Raw genomic sequence first — 22,751 nt, 5'->3', positions numbered from 1 at the left:
TTTGGTCCGACTCTCCTTCACCACATGAAAACCGTGACACTTAGCTACCGCAGAATCAGAGTTGACCTGTTTTTAGATCATTCGGCATTCATGTTTTTTTTCAAGAAATTATAAAAAGTTTGACAAATCTGTTTTGTAAGCTTTAAAATAATATCCATCTCAAAGGTTTATCTTTTCCAGTGATGAAGACATGGTTGTCTCGTGCTATGGTGGAGTATGCAAAAGGTGTAAACTTTGAGCGCTTTTATCTCTTGAATGTTTGGCATTCAGGTCCAAAAAGTCACTTTGGTAGCACTTCTACACTGGGCAAGTATGTGTGGAAGGTTTTGTTCCAATCAAAAGGGGTGCTGTCAAAAAGTTATTGAATTTAAATGGATTTAACCACAAAAAAAGTAGTTTAATGCATTGATTTAATAACTTGCCCAGAGCAAGCCCCTATAGATCTGAAGGAGTGCCTAAATGATGTAGCATTAAGAAGACTAACCCCTCTACCTGGACAGGACAGACTGACTAGCAGTGGATCTTCGTGGCTTTAGGCTTCCCTGTGGAAAACTGTGAGCACTGATAGATAAGGAGAGATCATTGGGTATTTGTTATTGAGACTGTGTGCATGTGACTGGTGATTTTACAGGCAACTCAGTCAACTGTTTACAAAGTTGAACGCCTTCAAGGAACTGCCATTCACAGGGAAAAGATCTACAGTACAGTCCCACACCCTGATGTCACAGTTTTGCATGTTGAACCTTCAACTCAGCCTGGGTGGTTTCCTTAAATAAAATAATTCCAGCAGTTTATACCACATGCGAACGCACACACATACACACTCTCCCAAAATGCACAGACAGGCTGACATACACTTTATGGAAGCAGCAGGTCGTGACCCCGGGAGACAAACCATCTTAGGTAACAGGAAGTAACCTGGGAGAGCCGTGTCATAGAGGCTGAGGCCAGAGAGAGAGGGAGCAGAGAGCTGTGTCACAGGGGCTTGAGGACAGAGAGAGAGGGAGTAGAGAGCTGTGTCACAGGGGCTGAGGACAGAGAGAGAGGGAGCAGAGAGCTGTGTCACAGGGGCTGAGGACAGAGAGAGAGGGAGCAGAGAGCTGTGTCACAGGGGCTGAGGACAGAGAGAGGGAGCAGAGAGCCGTGTCACAGGGGCTGAGGACAGAGAGAGAGGGAGCAGAGAGCTGTGTCACAGGGGCTGAGGACAGAGAGAGAGGAAGCAGAGAGCTGTGTCACAGGGGCTGAGGACAGAGAGAGGGAGCAGAGAGCCGTGTCACAGGGGCTGAGGACAGAGAGAGAAGGAGCAGAGAGCCGTGTCACAGGGGCTGAGGACAGAGAGAGAGGGAGCAGAGAGCCGTGTCACAGGGGCTGAGGACAGAGAGAGAGGGAGCAGAGAGCTGTGTCACAGGGGCTGAGGACAGAGAGAGAGGAAGCAGAGAGCTGTGTCACAGGGGCTGAGGACAGAGAGAGGAGAGGAGCTGTGTCACAGGGGCTGAGGACAGAGAGAGAGGGAGCAGAGAGCTGTGTCACAGGGGCTGAGGACAGAGAGAGAGGGAGCAGAGAGCTGTGTCACAGGGGCTGAGGACAGAGAGAGAGGAAGCAGGGAGCTGTGTCACAGGGGCTGAGGACAGAGAGAGAGGGAGCAGAGAGCTGTGTCACAGGGGCTGAGGACAGAGAGAGAGGGAGCAGAGAGCTGTGTCACAGGGGCTGAGGACAGAGAGAGGAAGCAGAGAGCTGTGTCACAGGGGCTGAGGACAGAGAGAGAGGGAGCAGAGAGCTGTGTCACAGGGGCTGAGGACAGAGAGAGAGAGAGGGAGCAGAGAGCTGTGTCACAGGGGCTGAGGACAGAGAGAGAGGGAGCAGAGAGCTGTGTCACAGGGGCTGAGGACAGAGAGAGAGAGAGAGGGAGCAGTTAGCCAACCACAGCTCTAGGGTTCCACTATACTGAATTATTGATCCAGCACATCAAGGCAAGGCCCAGGCAGGCCAGAAGCCGATCCACTTACCATCAACAGAAGTCCCAACCCTGCCAGCCATGCAGCATCATGTCACAAGGACCATAAATTAATCATTATCCACGGATGGCCGGCCCATTTGTAAAAGCTCAATTTCGTCACTATTCATCCTGATATTTTGTTTGTTGCATTGCCCATAAGGATTTTACACTAACTGTATTGCATATGACAGTGACACTTTTATATTGTGTGTGAAATAATGCATTGCTTCTGAGCCGGTCTGTGATGCTGGCCAGTGTAAGATTGTTGTTGATCAGGTTTATTTGTATATTTTTGTGCTCATCACATCACCCACACAAGGCAGGCCTTGTTCTTTTTGATTCCCCCGCCTCCTCTCTGGCCCTCTCAGAACAAGTGTTATGAAATCAACTGCTGTCCATTTGTGTGTGAGGGCTGAGTGGCGCTGTGATTGTTTAGTGGTGGGCAGCCCTTCACATGTCCTGACATGTTTGACCCAGCTTGCTCCATGATTGTCTCTCTGTCTCTCACTGTCTATCCATACTGATACAAAGTACATACCTTACTCACACTAGCACAACCACATTCTCTTTTCAGTAGCTCGTATACTCAGACATTTTAGTCTCAAACATTCATTTCCCCTTGTAAACTACACAGTCAGTCAAAGAATGACACAGAGTTTGCGTAATTCTCCAGAGGACCACTCAGAATACACCATCATACATGCAAGGTATAGTGTTCAGGAAGGCAGGTTAGCCCACACATACTCAGCTAGTTCTCATGAATCTACACACACACACACACACACACACACACACACACACACACACACACACACACACACACACACACACACACACACACACACACACACACACACACACACACACACACACACACACACACACACACACACACACACACACACAGAGAGAGAGCGAGCCTTGGTATGAGGAAGGCCTTTCTGCCCACTCTCTTGAAAGCTCTGAGAGTTTTCGTGGGAGAGAATGTGAGGGGGAAGCAGAACTCTGGCAAAATGCTTTCTCATTTTGATCTGTCACAATGTGAAACATCAAGTTCAAAATCTTCTCAGTCCTAAAATAAAATAAAAATGCATGGGTAGGGGACCAGCCAAGCAGGTTTCAGGAGTGTTGAAAACAATGACTCCATCGTAAAAGGAACAAATATGACGTGTGTGTGTGTGTGTGTGTGTGTGTGCTCTTTCTCTGAGCAATTGTATTAGAGAAAAATAATATAATTTCCCCAAAATGTTATAATACAATATAGCTTAGTATTTTAATTATTTATTTCTTACAGTAATTTTTGCTCATCTTTATGAATGGTATCAATAGTTTTGGACCCAACTGTATATTCCATAGTGCTGAAAGTCTCATGCTGGAATGGAATAGGGTAGCCTAGTGGTTAGAGCGTTGGACTAGTAACCGAAAGGTTGCAAGTTTGAATCCCCGAGCTGACAAGGTACAAATCTGTCGTTCTGCCCCTGAACAGACAGTTAACCCACTGTTCCTATGCCGTCATTGAAAATAAGAATTTGTTCTTAACTGACTTGCCTAGTTAAATAAATAAAAATAGATCAAAGGGGAGTCTATGCAGAAATGAGTAGAAGCAACATCTTTTCACAAATCTGAGAGAGAAAGCAGGATTTGATCTTTAGTGAGATGAAACAGGAAGTATAAGGTCAAGGGATTTCAGATCTGTCTCTCTATGTAAATCCCTTAATAATCCCTTCTGGGACCTGAATGGGCTGATGATGAATCCCATATGGGCCGGTAGAAAGGCTTTAGTTCTACTGTAAGTTGTCTGTATACAACGTTATGCCATGTTTACGTCAGCTGGATTTTGTCATCAGCGCCCGGTAGCTGCGATAGGGGAGGTTACCAAACACTGATTATTTGGGCAGCCCTCCATCCCTCTCCCCCCCGGTCGTTTGTCTGTTATAACATTATTGTCAATCATTTGTCCATTGTGGTGAGCTTTGTACCAGTACACTGCACGACAAAAGGTATGTGGACTCCTGCTTGTCAAATATCTCATTCCAAAATCATGGGCATTAAAATGGAGTTGCCCCCCTTTGCTGCTATAACAGGCTCCACTCTTCTGGGAAGGCTTTCCACTAGATGTTGGAATATTGCTGTGGGGACTTGCTTCCATTCAGCCACAAGAGCATTAGTTAGGTCGGCCACTGATGTACGGCCATTAGGCCAGGCTCGCAGTCAGTGTTCCAATTCATCCCAAAGGTGTTCGATGGGGTTGAGGTCAGGGCCCTGTGCAGGCCAGTCAAGTTACTCCACACCGATCTGGCCAAACCATTTCTGTATGGACCTCGCTTTGTGGACGGGGGTGTTTTTATGCTGAAAGAGGAAAGGGCCTTCCCAAAACTGTTGCCACAAAGTTGGAAGCACAGAATCATCTGGAATGTCTTTGTATTCCGTAGTGTTAAGATTTCCCTTCACTGGAACTAAGGTGCCCGACCCATGAAAAACAGCCCCAGACCATTATGCCTCCTCCGCCAAACTTTACAGTTGGCACTATGCATTGGGGCAGGTAGCCGTTTTCTTGGCATCCGCCAAACCTAAATTAGTCCACATACTGCCGGATGGTGAATCGTGATTCATTTCTCCAGAGAACATGTTCCACTGCTCCAGAGTCCAATGGTGGCAAGCTTTACACCACCCCAGCCAATGCTTGGCATTGCGCATGGTGATCTTAGGCTTGTGCGTGGCTGCTCGGCCATGGAAACCTATTTCTTGAAGGCCCTGGCTAATAGTTCTTATGCTGACGTTGTTTCCAGAGGCAGTTTGGAACTCAGTAGTGAGTATTGCAATCAAGGACAGACCATTTTTCTCTCACTACGGCCTTCAGCACTTGCCGGTCCCGTTCTGTGCGCTTGTGTGGCCTACCACTTTGCGGCTGAGACATTGTTTCTTCTAGACTTTTCCACTGCACAATAACAGCACTTACAGCACTGACTGGGGCAACTCTAGCAGGGCAGAAATATGACAAACTTTTGAATACATAGTGTAGATTGTGTGAGCGGATGTGTCTGGAGGCCCAGCGTTGCAGGGAGAGCCAAGGGTTAGAGTGATAGACTCACTGGACTGATGGCTGTGCAGACTGCAGAGGGGAGTGTGGCTGCTAGGACCACCTAGGAAAGATTGGCTGGAGCTAGCGCTGTAAATGGTTGGTTTATTTATTTGCTATAAATATGGTTGGATGGATGAAGAGAAAGAAGGCCTTTACTGGCAGTCCCCCACGTCATAGATGGCTGAGGATTGTGCAGCGATGGCTTTTTAATGTTGGGGTGATGTAACAGTCTGTCATCCACACTGACATGTTAAGCTGTTGTTGATGAAATAATATCTGTCTTGTACACATTGGTCATGCGGTACATAACACACACACACATGCGCGCGCACACACACACACACACACACACTTACACACACACTTACTCTTTGTTCTCTATCTCTTTCATGATTTATTTCCATCAATTTGATTTGTGATTCAATTTCCAGGCCTTTGTAAATACGTTTAAAATAATTGTGTTTCAATTGACCTGCCTGGTAAAATAAATACAGAGCCTTCAGATAGTATTCATACACCTTGACTTATTCCACATTGTGTTGTGTTACAGCCTGAATTCAAAATGGATTAAATATATATATATATACCATCTACACACAATACCCCACAATGACAAAGTGAAAACATGTTTTTCAGACATTTTTCAGACAATGAAATGCAGAAATGTCTCATTTACATAAGTATTCACACCCCTGAGTCACCCTTTGGCAGTGATTACAGCTGTGAGTCTTTCTGTTTAAGTCTCTAAGAGCTTTCTACACCTGGATTGTGCAAAATCTGCCCATTATTCTTTAGAAAATTCTTCACGCTCTGTCACATTGGTTGTTGATCATTGCTAGACAACTATTTTCAGGTCTTACTATAGATTTTAAAGCAGATTTAAGTCAAAACTGTAACTGGTAAGCAACTCCAGTGTAGATTTGGCCTTGTGTTTTAGGTTATTATCCAGCTAAAAGGTTAAAGGGGAATTCATCTCCCAGTGTCTGGTAGAAAGTAGATCCAGATTTTCCTTTTGCCACGTTGTGTTGGTTTTGCCCCAAACATAACCCTTTGTATTCAGGACATAAAGGAAAAGCAGCCAACAAGTGCTCAGCATATGTGGAAACTCCTTCAAGACTGTTGGAAAAGCATTCCATGTGAAGTTGGTAGAGAGAATGCTAAGACTTTGAGGAATATAAAATATATTTTAATTTGTTCAACACTTTTTTTGTTACTATATGATTCCATATGTTTTGATGTCTTTACTATTATTCTACAATGTAGAAAACAGTAAAAATAAAGAAAACCCTTGAATTAGTAGGTGTGTACAAACTTTTGACTGGTGCTGTACATTTGTAAAGTCATAAGAGAAGTACACAAATATTTTGACAATTTAAACATAATTATAACCTATAGGATAGTCAACAAGTTATTTATGGTTTACTAGGAGCCACTAGTAAACCATATCTATCCCCACACCAACACACTTACATTGGCCCAGGGCTGGACGGTGAGCTCATCTGGCCCTCATGATCTCACCACTCTACGTTACACACTCCAGGGTAAAGGCTGTGTGTTTGCATGTGAGTGTAACACAATCGACCACCAACTAGATCACTCATGTTAAAACTGACTTTTGCTATTTGTCGAGAGAGAGAGAAAACAACTGTACTTTGAAAACAAAGACACAGTTGAGTTCAGGGCTAATCAACATGGGCTTGTCTGCCCAGATATACTGTATGGCATTGTGTTTCAGATAAAACAGTCCTCTTGGCAAAGTCATAACATTACCATGACTTACTGTATTTTTGTGTATTTATGACATTCCTTGGAGTATTGCATTGTTTATGACCTTACTGTGCTTGAAAGACTCTGAGGAAGCCCCTGTCTTAGAAGCCTTGTCCTGGAGCCAGTGGCCTGTGTGGGTACATAGCAGGGAGGTGTGATACAGGGGCCTGTATATGACTTTATATGACCTGTGTTTGGCCTGGCGCCTGGTCAGAGGTCCCCTGGGTTCGCTGTCTCTGTCTAATCTCCACTCTAACATGTAAACCCCACCGACCACATTTAGTGCATGTTGCAAAATGTATTTACACACACGTTATTCAGTCATTTCACCAACACATTTCACGAACGCGGACCTGCATAGCCAAGCTCTAAAACAGAACTTGGTTCTTCATGTGCTGCAAGTCCCCTCCTTATTGAATATGAGGAAGATACAAACCCACATGGATGATTGAAAGACAAACCAGGTGAGATCAATTAAAGATTTTGTATGATTTCAGGTCAAAGTTCAACAAAGAAAAAGCAAAAAAGAGGACATATGCAGGTCAGGTAAAATAACAACCCAATGTTTATCTCCCAGGGCAACCTAGCTAGCAACAGCTAGATCGCTAAATATCCATGAATGTTTCATGTGTGTTTCGACATGCCCCCAGATTAATATAGTTGGTTCAGTTGATTTTGGTATTTTAACCTGCATGTTATCATCGCGTCTGGTGTGTATGGACGAAATGAACCTGCATGTTATCATCGTGTCTGGTGTGTATGGACGAAATGAACCTGCATGTTATCATCGCGTCTGGTGTGTATGGACGAAATGAACCTGCGGGCGATGGCACACTTGGACGCATGCGCGTGGCCGGTGTAGTCAGCAAGTAATCCCCCCATGCCATCCTGCCCCCCAATCCCATCTACCTCCTACCCACCCTTCCCCCTCCTCCCCCACTCCTACCCAGACTACCCAGACTTCTATTCCCATCGCCCCACCCCTTCTTATCCCAGAGCAGGGAGTCAGTCTCTATAAAGAAAAACTGTTTATCTTCCTTGGTTCGACACAAAACATAATACAAAACATTAATAAACAAGAAGAGCTCAATGACAGAAGTACATAAATGTTGAAGAAACAGGACTTTAGGAAAGCTGCAGGCCCAGACCGGGTCTCCTCAGCCACACTAAAGCACTGTGCTGACCAGCCGTCCCCTGTATTCACAGACATCTTCAATCAATCACTTGAACTATGCACTGTTCCTGCCTGTTTTAAATCACTCATCATCGTTCCCAACGAAACAAAGTATCCAGCCTGGATGACTGTTCTTGAGAATAGAAAACTTTCAGAACAAAAATTCCAGTAATACTTTTGTGTACATGTGCGCTAAGCTGACCTCAGTGGATTTGTGAACACTGAAGAATCTAGTTTCACGTGACTTCTTCCTAGTTAATGGACTTTTCATGCTTCTGTTGCACTAGATTGTGATATTATTTATTATGGCAATGTTTGCTCTCCCACTAAAGTATTCTCATGCATACCTATCTGGTCATCATGATGAAAATATTTAGCAGAACTCTTTTCAACCATGCGCCATTTGCAGAAGCTATGAGAAGCTTATGTGATGGAATCTGTGTGAACAGGCAACAAAACAGGAGGTTGTTTGGCCTTGAGCAGGTGTTAGATACAGTAGCCAAGGCCTCAGCCCGGTACAATTGTTTTCTGCCTTGGAGCTGAAAGGAACGATGACATATGCTGTTGTGATGGTGTCATGGACCTCTGCCTATGTACAGTATGTATTTGTAGTTTTAGGCTACACACCGCATAAGCAAAGAATAATGAATCTAAACCGCGATTGTGCATCTCCAAATGGGTTTGTAAACCTGTCACAGTTATGCTGGGCAAGTAAAGAATGACGTTTGTAAAGGGGATTTTCAGGTGAACAAAAGAGAAGAGCAGTCATGGATATAGTCAATCATAATCATTTCAGTTTAATACAAGTTGCAACAGCGATATACCTCCCGCACAGAAGCAGAGAAAATGTCTAGCAGAGACAGGCCCCTTTTATATTCTAATCTGGTACCAAATGTACTGTAAACACCAGGCAGAGATGCTGGGAGGAAGAGAGACATTATCAGTGTTCCCTCGGCTCAATGTGGCGCCAACCTTTAACCATCACATTCAACACTGGTAGTAGACATGTAATACTGGCAGTTAAACAGGTCAAAGATACCAACATCAGTACTTAGTTACAGTAAATAAAATACAGCCGAGGAATTTATCAAATAATTCCCCATTAAAATACTTAGAAGGAAATTGCTAAGTTATTTGCAATTAATTGCATGCATTAAAAAGATATTTGAGTGCAAATTATGGTTTCATCTCACAATGTCTTTCATCTCATCAAAATTATTTCCCTTTCCTCAGAATCTGTTTAATTTGCATTTTAAATGATTTTATTTCCCTTTCAAATCACCCCCATTTTATTTCAAGATCAAAAACATTTCCTTTCCATCTTCTTTTTTCTCATTTTTATAACACTGAACAAAAATATAAACGCAACATGTAAAGTGTTGGTCTCATGTTTCATGAGCTGAAATAAAAAAATCTATGAAATATTCCATACGCGCACAAATCTTATTTCTCAAAAAAAAAAGGCTCATATTTCTTTACATCCATGTTGGTGAGCATTTCCTCCTTTGCCAGGATAATCCACCTGACAGGTGTGGCATATCAACAAGCTGATTATACAGCAAGATCAATACACAGGTGCACCTTGTTAGGGGAAAATAAATGGCCACTTTCAAATGTGCAGTTTTGTCACACAACACAATTTCACATATATCTCAACTTTTGAGGGAGTGTGCAATTGGCATGCTGACTGCAGGAATGCCCATAGGGCGGAGCACAATTGGTCCAGCATCGTCCGGATTAGGGGTGGGTTTGGCCGGGTTAGACCGTCATTGTAAAATAATAATTTGTTCTTAACTGACTTGCCTAGTTAAATAAAATGTAGACCAGAGCTGTTTCCGTATAATTTCATGTTAATTTCTCTACCATAAACTGCCTACAACATTGTTTTAGAGAATTTGGCAGTAGGTCCAACTGGCCTCACAACCAACCACACCTCCACATCTGGCTTCTTCACCTGCAAGAACATCTGACCATCTAAAGCCCTTTTGTGGAGAAACTCATTCTGATTGGCTGGGCCTAGCTCCTCAGTGGGTGGGCCTGGCTGCCAGGTGGGTCTGCCTGTTGCCTCCAAGGCCCAATCATGGCTGCACAGTATAGTTTTGAGTGTTCGCCGCCGATATTTCTGGATTGAAGGAGAGCATTGAGATAATTCTAGTTCCTCTGATGGCTTTAACACTGGGATAGTGAGTGAGACTGAGTGTCTGACCCTGTGCTTCTCTAGACGAGCTGTCCAGGATGAGGTGTGAGTTGGAGGTGACCCCTGAACCCAGCAGCCCCACGCTGCTCGGAGAGGTAGCAGACACCTACTGCCAGGTGGAACGCTGGCAGAAGCTTCGCACCGCTGTCCGCAAACTGGAATTCTGGGAAGACTTCAGTGCCGAGCTGATTGGGAGTGGCTTCTTCTCCAAGGTGTACAAGGTATGAACGGTCCAATTTGTACATGGCTGAAAATAAATGTGTGTGTGCTTGTGAATACATCGACGTGTGTGTGTGTGTGTGTGTGTGTGTGTGTGTGTGTGTGTGTGTGTGTGTGTGTGTGTGTGTGTGTGTGTGTGTGTGTGTGTGTGTGTGTGTGTGTGTGTGTGTGTGTGTGTGTGTGTGTGTGTGTGAGTGAAAGAGAGAACAAAAAATAACTGACTTTCTACACCCCTTACCTATGATTTACTTACCATATTTCATGTTTGTTTCAGTAATGAAAGTGTTCAAAATGCCATCATGCTGTATGTGGCATACATCCTGATAAGTGTATTATGACACATTTCACAGAAGCCAATACATAAATTATAGTCCCAACCAAAGAGCAATCTACATTTTGTGTACTACCAACTCGGGTGTTAACTGAAAACATGATGCCTTGGCTGATCCCTGAAGCACTCCTCAGAGCAGCAGCCGCAACATGCCCAAGTAATTACACTGCAGTCATGTCCTTCTCTGCATTCACATGCCCACGAGACATAGGAACACAGCTTACGTTCTCTTAATACTGTCTAGATGTGAGGTACTGTCTGTGGAGTCAAATGAACAACATTAAAATGCTAATGGACTGAACACTGGCAGTCCTAGTAGTTCTTGAAGGTAATGTCAGGTCACAATAGCTCTGTAGCAGAGCCATCATGCAGGGCCACTGTGCGTGTTTGTGTTGAGATGGAACTCCCAGACGCTCAGATACAGATCAGAGATGGCGATATAAAGTCCTGAAAGGAGGGTGATTACAGGTGTGCAGTCAGTCAGCCAGTGTGATGGTTCAGGAACCTGTGTCAGGCTGTCTTCCAAATGGCTCCCTATGTAGGGCACTTCTTTTGACATATGGGCCCTGGTCAAAAGTAGTGTACTACATAGGGAATAGGTTGCCATTTGGGACACAGCCAGAGAATGCTACTGTGGCGGGAACGTAGCGTACCACAGAACCAGTCTGGCCTCACAGAGACAATAGGATGTAGTTAACACACCTCAGGAAGAGATCAAGACTGCAAGGATTGTTGCTCTAGTCTCAGCACATTTTCATCTTGTGTTGGTATGCAAGAAACTGCATTGTTTGTTTTGTTACCCTGGCTCTAGTTGATAGAGATCCAGCCCTGTTTACAACTTGTCCAAATACACAATAGTGAGATCGTCCAACTGTTGTCAATGCCCTTTGTTGTCTAGGTGTCGCACAGCACAACGAGGAAAGTGATGGTGGTCAAGATCTATAAGAACGACGTGGACCAGGACAGCATCGTACGAGAGATCAGTCTACTGCAGAAGCTCTCACACCCTAACATTGTCAGGTCAGTCCCTTTCCAACATGTATGACAAATGCTTGTATTTAGAGGAAGATGTATAGGAGTTGCAACAAAAAAAAGTAACACTGTGATCGTAATACAACCTATTATTATCCTCACAGGTATCTTGGGATCTGTGTGCGAGAAGAAAAGCTGTACCCAATACTGGAGGTAAGTGTCCTTAATCACTTAGGACACCAACATTTTCCTCTCAGTATCTGTGCATCTCACCATAGAATCAAGAGATTGGTATCTCTGTGTAAAACCCATAGAAATGATGATCTCTATGGTATAACCCATCTCTATAGACACATGTAGATTCTCTATGGTACTTTCCCTCTGTATTTGTGCATCTGGCAGTAGTCACAGTTGTTGAAAGGAATAGATTGCTAAGTATGTGTTTAACCATGGAAATGGGATGTCTATGTACGGAATAAAGGATCCATCTCCATAGACGTGAATATAGGATCTCTGTGGTACTAATTGCACCCCCCCCCCTGTGTTGTCAGTATGTGAGTGGGGGCTGTCTGGAGGACCTCCTGGCCCAGGAGGACGTGTCTCTGTGTTGGAGGGAGAAGGTGGACCTGGCCTGTGACATCAGCAGAGGCATGACCTACCTGCACTACAAGAACATCTACCACAGAGACCTCAACTCCAAGGTGCACACACACACACACACACACACACACACACACACACACACACACACACACACACACACACACACACACACACACACACACACACACACACACACACACACACACACACACACACACACACACACACACACTCACACACACCACAGGCCAGGGTCTCGTCTGGACAGATGACTACAGTGGTGCCAGAGCAAAGTACACTACTAATGCAATCTGGGCTTTTAATTTAAAAAACGCACATGACTTTCATTTGACATGAATATTTTTCCATGTATCCAGACATGAGTGGGAAGTTGATTGAAGGTATTAAGGACAAGTACAGTATATGTTTCTGGTTATTTCTTGATCTGTAAATCAGATAACTAGGGTCAGCCGACTATTTTCTCAAGCACGTAGATCAGAGATCACTTTTTTTCTGGAGCGGATGGTCAGGGGACCGAAACATAATTACCAATAATTTGTAGATTGCAAATTGACTGCAAGAAGCCCAAACAGATTAAATATTTGACTAAAATATAGTAATTTCAAACCTTACATACATTTGTATACGATTACATCTCTCTCTATTATGCACAGGAATACTCTGGAACAGATTTCCTGAATAAAAATCAATTGGAGCTGATTTTCTGTTGTTTTTACAGTCTTTTTTAAATGTCTAACAAACCATTTTATACTTTTTTTTGCTCAGAGAACTGGGGGCAAATAAAGTCACCTTGGGCCGCCAGTTGAAAAACCCTGACGTAGATAGACATCCACTCTACCTGAACTATATCCTAACACACATAATAAGGACCTAACCTAGTGCCTACTGTACCTGTACTATATCCTAACACACATAATAAGGACCTAACCTAGTGCCTACTGTACCTGTACTATATCCTAACACACATAATAAGGACCTAACCTAGTGCCTACTGTACCTGTACTATATCCTAACACACATAATAAGGACCTAACCTAGTGCCTACTGTACCTGTACTATATCCTAACACACATAATAAGGACCTAACCTAGTGCCTACTGTACCTGTACTATATCCTAACACACATAATAAGGACCTAACCTAGTGCCTACTGTACCTGTACTATATCCTAACACGCATAATAAGGACCTATCCTAGTGCCTACTGTACCTGTACTAACTTTAGCCAAACTGAACCTGTATATAACACAAATGCTAAGCTGCAGGGTTGGCATTCTTCATAGCCTGTATTAGTCCCACTGTACCACTTTAAGTCCTCTTTGAAACAGTGTTACCTATTATTCTTGCCGGTTTAGTTATGCCAAAGCTTGTTTTTTCCAGCATAGGCAGATTACAGGGATCCTGCCTCAGATATCACTAACTACTGACTGAATTTCACTGTAGGGGAAGCGTTCCTGTCAATGTGGGGTTTTGTTTCAGAATCTGTCCCTGCTACCTTCTCAAAGGCTGCATCCCAAATAGCACCTATATTCCCTAAAAAGTAGTGAATTGTTTAGGTAATAGAGTGCCATTTGGGATGCAGCCTTTGAGAAGGTCTTAATAGCAGGAACAGATTCTGGGAAGGTCCATAACTGAAACCAAACCCCACATTGACAGGAACGTCAATGTAAAGTAAATAAGCCTAGTCCAAACCAGAACAGCCCATAAGGCTTCTGTCCTATCTCATGTTTCTATAGTGTGAGGCAGTATAATGTACAAGTACACCCCCTGGACAGGACCCTAGTCTAGAAAACAAGTAAGAGAGGGCTGAGGTTGAGCGTTTCCACTTCCTGGATAATCCTCTGAACATTATGCAAGGGGTTTGTTTATATACAAGCACACACTCACATCTCCCTTTCCCATGATCTATCCATCCCAGTCCAAACTCTTCTCTTTGGTAGTAAACCACATCAGTGATGAGATTATGGGTTGTGGTGGGTGTGATTCTCCCATTGCCCCATTGCTCTGTCATTACAGGCCAATGGTGTGGCAGGAAACGCCCTGCATGCTCTTACTAGAACCAGTCATGTCTCCCCAGCAGCACCAGGGATAGAGAGGTTATAGCGTCTAAATCACTGGCCCATAGGTATAGATACCCATACTGTCTAAATCACTGACCCAGAGGTCTAGATACCCATACTGTCTAAATCACTGGCCCAGAGGTCTAGATACCCATACTGTCTAAATCACTGGCCCGGAGGTCTAGATACCCATACTGTCTAAATCACTGGCCCAGAGGTAAAGATACCCATACTGTCTAAACCACTGCCCCAGAGGTCTAGATACCCATACTGTCTAAATCACTGCCCCAGAGGTCTAGATACCCATACTGTCTAAATCACTGGCCCAGAGGTCTAGATACCCATACTGTCTAAATCACTGGCCCAGAGGTCTAGATACCCATACTGTCTAAACCACTGGCCCAGAGGTCTAGATACCCATACTGTCTAAATCACTGGCCCAGAGGTAAAGATACCCATACTGTCTAAATCACTGGCCCAGAGGTAAAGATACCCATACTGTCTAAACCACTGGCCCAGAGGTAGAGATACCCATACTGTCTAAACCACTGGCCCAGAGGTCTAGATACCCATACTGTCTAAACCACTGGCACAGAGGTCTAGATACCCATACTGTCTAAATCACTGGCCCAGAGGTCTAGATACCCATACTGTCTAAACCACTGGCCCAGAGGTCTAGATACCCATACTGTCTAAATCACTGGCCCAGAGGTCTAGATACCCATACTGTCTAAACCACTGGCCCAGAGGTAAAGATACCCATACTGTCTAAACCACTGGCACAGAGGTCTAGATACCCATACTGTCTAAACCACTGGCACAGAGGTCTAGATACCCATACTGTCTAAATCACTGGCCCAGAGGTCTAGATACCCATACTGTCTAAATCACTGGCCCAGAGGTCTAGATACCCATACTGTCTAAACCACTGGCACAGAGGTCTAGATACCCATACTGTCTAAATCACTGGCACAGAGGTCTAGATACCCATACTGTCTAAATCACTGACCCAGAGGTCTAGATACCCATACAGTCTAAATCACTGGCCCAGAGGTCTAGATACCCATACTGTCTAAACCACTGGCCCAGAGGTCTAGATACCCATACTGTCTTAATCACTGTCACTGACCAATTGGTCAACTTACTGTTCCGATCTGTCATTAGTCTCGGAAACCCAGACCTAGGATGTCGGATTCTCTTGGACATTTTGAAAGGGGAAAAACAATTGTTCTGAGAAGGGTACTCTTCAAACAGACAACTCTCCCAACAAATCCAAAGTTTGGGTAGGTGAGGCTTAAAATGTGAGTGGGAATTGTACTCCTATTTAGCTAGGGTAACAAACGGATACAGTAGTGACATCATCGGTGACTCACGTCCCATTTCCAACTTGTCCTCTCTGTCCCAACTAACACCGGAACTTCTATTGAGTGGAAGCTGGAGTATTGTTACATTGTGGGAGGCAACCCATCTGCCTAGAGAGACTCCTCTGCCATCAATAGTATTGGGCCAACAAAATGGCCACAGCAACCCCCATGTTACATCTCAATAATTCACTGTTCAGAGAGGATGGTTGTTGAAGGAACGTTTCAGACTGGATTATGAGGCAGCCTGCTAAACCAGCTGGTTTCAGATGGGTACCGTTTGTCCTAATGCAGGAGCAATAGTCAGCTCAGTAAATGACAGAGGAACGAATCTGAAGTGTGTTTTCACAGTCACATCCAATGTTATGATTGTTTTCGATGTTTCGCCGTCGCTGTGCCTCTTTGTCCGTGTGAGAATTGTGTGGTTTGACCAGAAGTGGGAAAAGTACCCACTTGTCATACTTGAGTAAAGATACCTACATAGAAAATGACTCCAGTAAGTCACCCACCAAAATATTACTTGAGTAAAAGTATTTGGTTTTAAATATACTTAAATGTCAAAAGTAAAAGTATAAATCATTTAAAATTCCTTTTTATTAAGCAAGCCAGACGTCACCATTTTCTTGTTTTATTTAAGTTTACGTATAGCCAGGGGCTATCTCCAACACTCAGACATCATTTACAAATTAAGCATTTGTGGTTAGTGAGTCCGCCAGATCAGAGGCAGTAGGGATGACCAGTGATGTTCTCTTGATAAGTGTGTGAATTGGACCATTTGCTTGTCCTGCTAAGCATTCAAAATGTAACGAGTTCTTTTGGGTGTCAAGGAGTAAAAAGTAAAATATTTCCTTTAGGATTGTAGTAAAGTTAAAGTTGTCAAAATAGAAATAATTAAGTAAAGAACAGATACTTAAATCGTTTTTGGGGGTATTTTTACCTACGTACTTTACCCCACTATGTTTGACCTCCAGCACAGTGATAATTCGTAAGTCAGTATTCAAACAGTGAATCAAGAGGTGTTTCATATCATGTAGAAACATGTGAATGTATAGTCTATGGAATTAGGTTGCTACCTCAGGCTCAAAAGCAGATAGAATGGAGGAAGTTAAAATGACTGTGTTGTGTGGATGTAGAAGTGTCACACTGGCCTCTTGTGGTCAACATGTTGCACTGCAGTGTGACAGTATGACTTCAGTTATTGCCTTTCTAGTAGATTTGATAGCAGTGACCAGTGCTTTTAATGTGAGTAATATTCTGAATGTTGTGTGTGTGTGTGTGTGTGTGTGTGCAGAGTTGTCTAACGTTGCCTGAATGGTGTGTGTGTGTGTGTGTGTGTGTGCGCAGAACTGATATCTAAGATTGTCTGAACATTGTGTGTGTGCAGAACTGTCTGATACGGGAGACGTCTCGGGGCAGGGAGGCGGTTGTGACAGATTTTGGTCTGGCCAGGGAGGTAATGGTGGAGCTGCCAGCTAATGACCCAGAGAGGAAGATGTCTCTGGTGGGTTCTGCTTTCTGGATGGCCCCCGAGATGCTCCGAGGGGAACCCTACGACCGCAAGGTAGGTAGCCTACACACACGTTCTGCATCCCAAATGGCACCCTATTCCCTATTGAGTGCACTGCTTTCGACCAGATGTCTATGGGCCCTGGTTGAAAGCAGTGCACTAAAAAGGGAAGAGGATGCCATTTGGGACGCTGACAGTTTTACACCCTGATATAGAAATAACTGGTATTTTATTTAATGGTTTCCCTAAATGACAGAAAATACTTACATCTGATCCTTCCTATTATAATCTATTCATAACATTCATTTAATTGATTTAGTTCATTAATGGAATGGAATTAGGACAATAAAGTCATTAACATGGGGCGGCAGCGTAGCCTAGTGGTTAGAGCGTTGGACTAGTAACCGGAAGGTTGCAAGTTCAAACCCCTCAGCTGACAAGGTACAAATCTGTTGTTCTGCCCCTGAACAGGCACCGTTCCCAGGTCGTCATTGAAAATAACATTTTGTTCTTAACTGACTTGCCTCGTTAAATAAAGGTAAATAAATAAAAAACATAACTTCTTCCTCCAGGTGGATGTTTTCTCTTTTGGCATCATGCTGTGTGAGATTTTGGGCCGGATCTCAGCAGATCCCGAGATCCTTCCCAGAACACGGGTAAATTAAAACCTACACACACACACATCCTTGCTATCCTTGTGGGGACCAAATATTGATTTCTATCCAAAATCCTATTTTCCCTAACACTAAATCTAACCTAACCCATAACCCTAAGTCCAACCTTAACCCCAAAACTATACCCAACCCTAACTCCTAAACCTAACCGTAACCCCTAACCTTAATTTAAACCTGACCCCAATTGTAACCCTAACCCCTAAGCCTAGGGGGGCCTGGCAAAATGTCCCAACTTGTCTAAATGTTCCTTGTTTTACTCTCCTTATGAGGACTTCTGGTACCCACACGGATAGTTAAACAAAAAACGCACACACACACTTATCAAAACCAAAGATTTAGACTGACACTACACACGTGGAAATTATACCACAACTGAGCTATTGAGTTAATTAAATGCATTTCCCCACAACTCAGACATTATATTGAATGTGATCCTGCAACATAATATGGCAATTAGCAGTCTTGTTACTTGATAGCTCTCTTAGTTATTAGGTCATTAGTGACAGTGCCATTTGTATGTAGATGATGGTGAAATGAGTCATCTAATGTCCCTGTCTGTCATCCCCGGGGTGATCAAGACAAGGTCAGAGACAGGGAGCAGGGAGAGACTTTAATGTGCTCGTTGAGGTTTCACTTAAATTTGATTTACTTGTCACATTTGTCATTAGAAGTGGGAGGACTGCAGGGTCAGTTAGTCACACTGCTATCCTATCTATACAGTATGTGTTCTGCGAATTCATCAGTAGTCCCTGATGATCAAAACTGTAGCCTGTATACAACAGTGGGGATCTCAAGACTTTCCTTGTTTGCCATGACGTACATTGGCTATCTGATCCAGCTCTCTAACCTGCAACTGCTTATTGATACTCTATGGGCCCGTACATGGTGTACAATGCAGTTGACACCGGGTTTGTTCTCTCTGCAGGACTATGGTCTAGACGTTGAGGCCTTCAGTGAGATGGTCCAAGGTTGTCCACGACGCATCCTGGAGCTGTCAGCCAACTGCTGTCTGGTGAGTGGACTGGAGGGAGGGAGTGTGAGGGAGAAACGGAGAGAGGCTGAGAGACCATGTTAGAGAGTGAATGTGAGAGCATGTCTCAGAAAATGAGAGACTTAAGCCGGGATTCATTACGAAGGGCATTGACCGACAAACACAGCTCTTCTTTAGGTGTGCTTTTAAAGGTAATTAAGGTTTGAGCCAACATCTGCAGCGTTTATTATGAATGCGATCTCTCATTGTCTGTATTTCAGTGCGTAGCGCTTTAACACCACTATAACATGCTTCGTATTAATCCTGGTCATAGAGTTTGCCTCAACTACGAGAGTGTAAGAAAGACATGCATTTGCCATCTACTGTAGAATATCACTCATGTTGTCCTGTGGTTCAGATGGACTCATGTTGTCCTCTTGTTCTGTGGTTCAGATGGACTCATGTTGTCCTCTTGTTCTGTGGTTCAGATGGACTCATGTTGTCCTCTTGTTCTGTGGTTCAGATGGACTCATGTTGTCCTCTTGTTCTGTGGTTCAGATGGACTCATGTTGTCCTCTTGTTCTGTGGTTCAGATGGACTCATGTTGTCCTCTTGTTCTGTGGTGCAGATGGACTCATGTTGTCCTCTTGTTCTGTGGTGCAGATGGACTCATGTTGTCCTCTTGTTCTGTGGTGCAGATGGACTCATGTTGTCCTCTTGTTCTGTGGTGCAGATGGACTCATGTTGTCCTCTTTTCTGTGGTTCAGATGGACTCATGTTGTCCTCTTGTTCTGTGGTTCAGATGGACTCATGTTGTCCTCTTGTTCTGTGGTGCAGATGGACTCATGTTGTCCTCTTGTTCTGTGGTGCAGATGGACTCATGTTGTCCTCTTGTTCTGTGGTTCAGATGGACTCATGTTGTCCTCTTGTTCTGTGGTGCAGATGGACTCATGTTGTCCTCTTGTTCTGTGGTTCAGATGGACTCATGTTGTCCTCTTGTTCTGTGGTTCAGATGGACTCATGTTGTCCTCTTGTTCTGTGGTGCAGATGGACTCATGTTGTCCTCTTGTTCTGTGGTGCAGATGGACTCATGTTGTCCTCTTGTTCTGTGGTGCAGATGGACTCATGTTGTCCTCTTGTTCTGTGGTTCAGATGGACTCATGTTGTCCTCTTGTTCTGTGGTTCAGATGGACTCATGTTGTCCTCTTGTTCTGTGGTTCAGATGGATGCGTTTCGGAGACCCTCCTTCTCAGAGCTGCTGGATGAGTTGGAGGACATCGCTGAGAGCCTGGAACCCCCCGACTCAAACCTGACCACTGGGTGAGGGGGTGGGGTCACCGTGTACCCCCCTCAGCCCTCCTCCCCTGGAACGGAGGACAGTGTGGACGGCAGCAGGCAGCCACCCCAGTCTTATACAGAAGAGGCACTTTATAGTTCAGGTCCGCTCTACAGGAACCAGGTGTAGGGCTCATAATGCAGCTCCTCCTGCTGACTCTGTGTGACTCTGTGTTTCTCTGAAACAGAACCGGATCACTGGAAGTTCAACACTCACCACCCCCCACTGTCTTTCTACAGTACAAACTCAGCTAGTGTGGGTCCATTTGAAAGGGGTGGGGGTCGAAACAGACTCAAAAATTCCCTAAAGAGCATTTCCTCCTGGCTCTTAAGTTGTATTCTATGATGTTATTATTCCACTTTAAGTTAAGGATGTAGAAATCCTTATTTGTAAATAGTACATAAGGAGGACTGTCTGAGTAGTCCTGATCCGTCTATTCTCTTCTATCATAATATCATCATTTAAAACAGGGCTTCCCAACCTAGATCTGCAATGTTTTAGGCTAGAAACATGTCGTTTATTGCCTGAGGAAGACTCAACTCTGATGCACACGGGACTATCTTTGGTTTGTCTCTGACATTCAGAAGCTTAGCTACGACCTTCTAAAGTCGATGAGTCAAAGAAATTGGACTGCTTGGGAAGTAATCTTATACAATGTGTGGCTCTGTTACTATCAATTGATCTATTCACTTTCTGTAAAAGAGAATATCTATAATTAAATGAAAGCATCTTAAAATGATCATAATAAAACATATTTATTTGATAGCGGAATAACATGTGAGGAAATCAGGTCTAGACTTTATTTTCCTTATCCATTATTATTAAATAGCCCATCTAAAAGATGTCACGAGTCTCTTCTTAAACTACGTAGAATTGCAGGAAATTAGCTTCAAAACAACAACATTTTCCTGGTCCCTCAAATGAAACAAAATCAAGCTGGTGGTGTATTTAATATAGAGTCTCTCAATAAACTGAAAATGGGGAGAGGGGTGGGACATTTTTCAAATGTGAAAAAGGGGGCCCTGGGGGTAAAAGGTTGGGAATCCCTGATTTAAAATAACATTTATGTAGGACTTCTCCCCCTTTCTTTCATCAGCCAGTCCAAGTGGTGACACAATCAAAAATAAATCCCTCCCTCTGTTAAAGTAGTCATCTAAATGATGTCATTTAACGGTGAGGTAATGGTGGACTGCAGCAGTGGAGCAGGATTGCAGGAGGCAGGATTGCAGGAGGCAGGATTGCAGGAGGCAGGATTGCAGGAGGCAGGATTGCAGGAGGCAGGATTACAGGAGGCAGGATTGCAGGAGGCAGGATTGCAGGAGGCAGGATTGCAGGAGGCAGGATTGCAGGAGGCAGGATTGCAGGAGGCAGGATTGCAGGAGGCAGGATTGCAGGAGGCAGGATTGCAGGAGGCAGGATTGCAGGAGGCAGGATTGCAGGAGGCAGGATTACAGGAGGCAGGATTGCAGGAGGCAGGATTGCAGGAGGCAGGATTACAGGAGGCAGGATTGCAGGAGGCAGGATTGCAGGAGGCAGGATTGCATTGCACTAGAAGTGACTGTTACAGTACATGGCTGAAATCTATAGGATGAAGGAATTGTTCAACTGTCTTTCTCTCATTTCCTTCTTTTTCTGGCTTCTAACGTCAACACTGTTCTGTTGGAGATTAACAGAGGTGGCCAGTGTTAGGTAAGGGTTGGTGTTCAGTGTGGTTCAGTACTAGGGCCAAGTAGACAGAGGGAGGAGCGCTATCCCTCCCTCTCAGGATGTGAATAAAATAATACTAAACTCAATTAAACACTAACCTTAGGAAGAACTTAACTGTTGTGTATCGTTTTATACTAAATGCCTTTGTTTCTTGTAATGCTTGTACTGTATCTTTTTTGCCTCACCCTTTTGTGGGGATACATTTTGTTTACCATATAAGATTCATACACAAAATATTAACATAAAGTACTGTATCTGTTGATCGGGTAGAATTTTGCTTACTTTACAGATCTTTAGATATATATGGAAGATTTAAAGCAATGTTTAATAAAAGGCATCAAGCATTGATGTGTGTGTATGTACTTAAACTGGACTTTTAATGGGATAAAAAAAAATATTAAAACTATTGTGCTCATTACATTAGCCTCATTAGCTGAAGATCTTTAATTGATGTCTGGCTAAAACCAATATGTTGATTTATTAATACCAATATGTCTGTGTTCACACAGGTAGCCCATTCTGATTTCCGCCCCCCACTAATTGGTATTTTGACCAATCAGATTAGCTCTGAAAAAGATCTGATGTGAAAATATCTGATGGGATTGGTCAAAAGACCAATTAGTGGAAATAATATCAGAATTGGGTCTGTCTGGGTAAACACAGCCATTGTGGTGGTTCACACTCTTTCTTAGATCTGCAATTCTCCTAATTTACTGCAGCAGGAGTGTAGCAACTCCCATGTTGACATGCCATGGTTGCCATGGTTCCCCTTGTC

At 43.8% G+C, this 22,751-nt stretch overlaps 1 protein-coding gene across 2 annotated transcripts in view; it reads left to right on the top strand.

Moving 5' to 3' along the window:
• Positions 1 to 22,322, top strand: part of LOC118373618 (dual specificity testis-specific protein kinase 2-like) — a 29,570-nt gene extending 7,248 nt beyond the window's left edge. The window contains exons 2-10 of one of the 2 annotated variants that reach the window (XM_052525648.1): positions 9,910 to 10,067; positions 10,241 to 10,437; positions 11,665 to 11,786; positions 11,903 to 11,951; positions 12,290 to 12,439; positions 17,167 to 17,343; positions 17,862 to 17,945; positions 18,889 to 18,975; positions 20,156 to 22,322. In XM_052525648.1, the coding sequence (XP_052381608.1) occupies positions 10,255 to 10,437; positions 11,665 to 11,786; positions 11,903 to 11,951; positions 12,290 to 12,439; positions 17,167 to 17,343; positions 17,862 to 17,945; positions 18,889 to 18,975; positions 20,156 to 20,257 (954 nt within the window). In that variant the 5' untranslated portion in view covers positions 9,910 to 10,067; positions 10,241 to 10,254 and the 3' untranslated portion in view covers positions 20,258 to 22,322. The remainder of the gene's footprint in view (positions 1 to 9,909; positions 10,068 to 10,240; positions 10,438 to 11,664; positions 11,787 to 11,902; positions 11,952 to 12,289; positions 12,440 to 17,166; positions 17,344 to 17,861; positions 17,946 to 18,888; positions 18,976 to 20,155) is intronic. The other variant, XM_035759795.2, reaches the window with a different exon arrangement.
• Positions 22,323 to 22,751: the final 429 nt, after the last annotated feature.

Source organism: Oncorhynchus keta, chromosome 9 (assembly GCF_023373465.1).
Source record: "Oncorhynchus keta strain PuntledgeMale-10-30-2019 chromosome 9, Oket_V2, whole genome shotgun sequence".
Classification (NCBI taxonomy): Eukaryota; Metazoa; Chordata; class Actinopteri; order Salmoniformes; family Salmonidae; genus Oncorhynchus; species Oncorhynchus keta.
The sequence above is the reverse complement of the archived record's forward strand: the minus strand, read 5'-3'. Positions and strand labels throughout refer to the sequence as shown.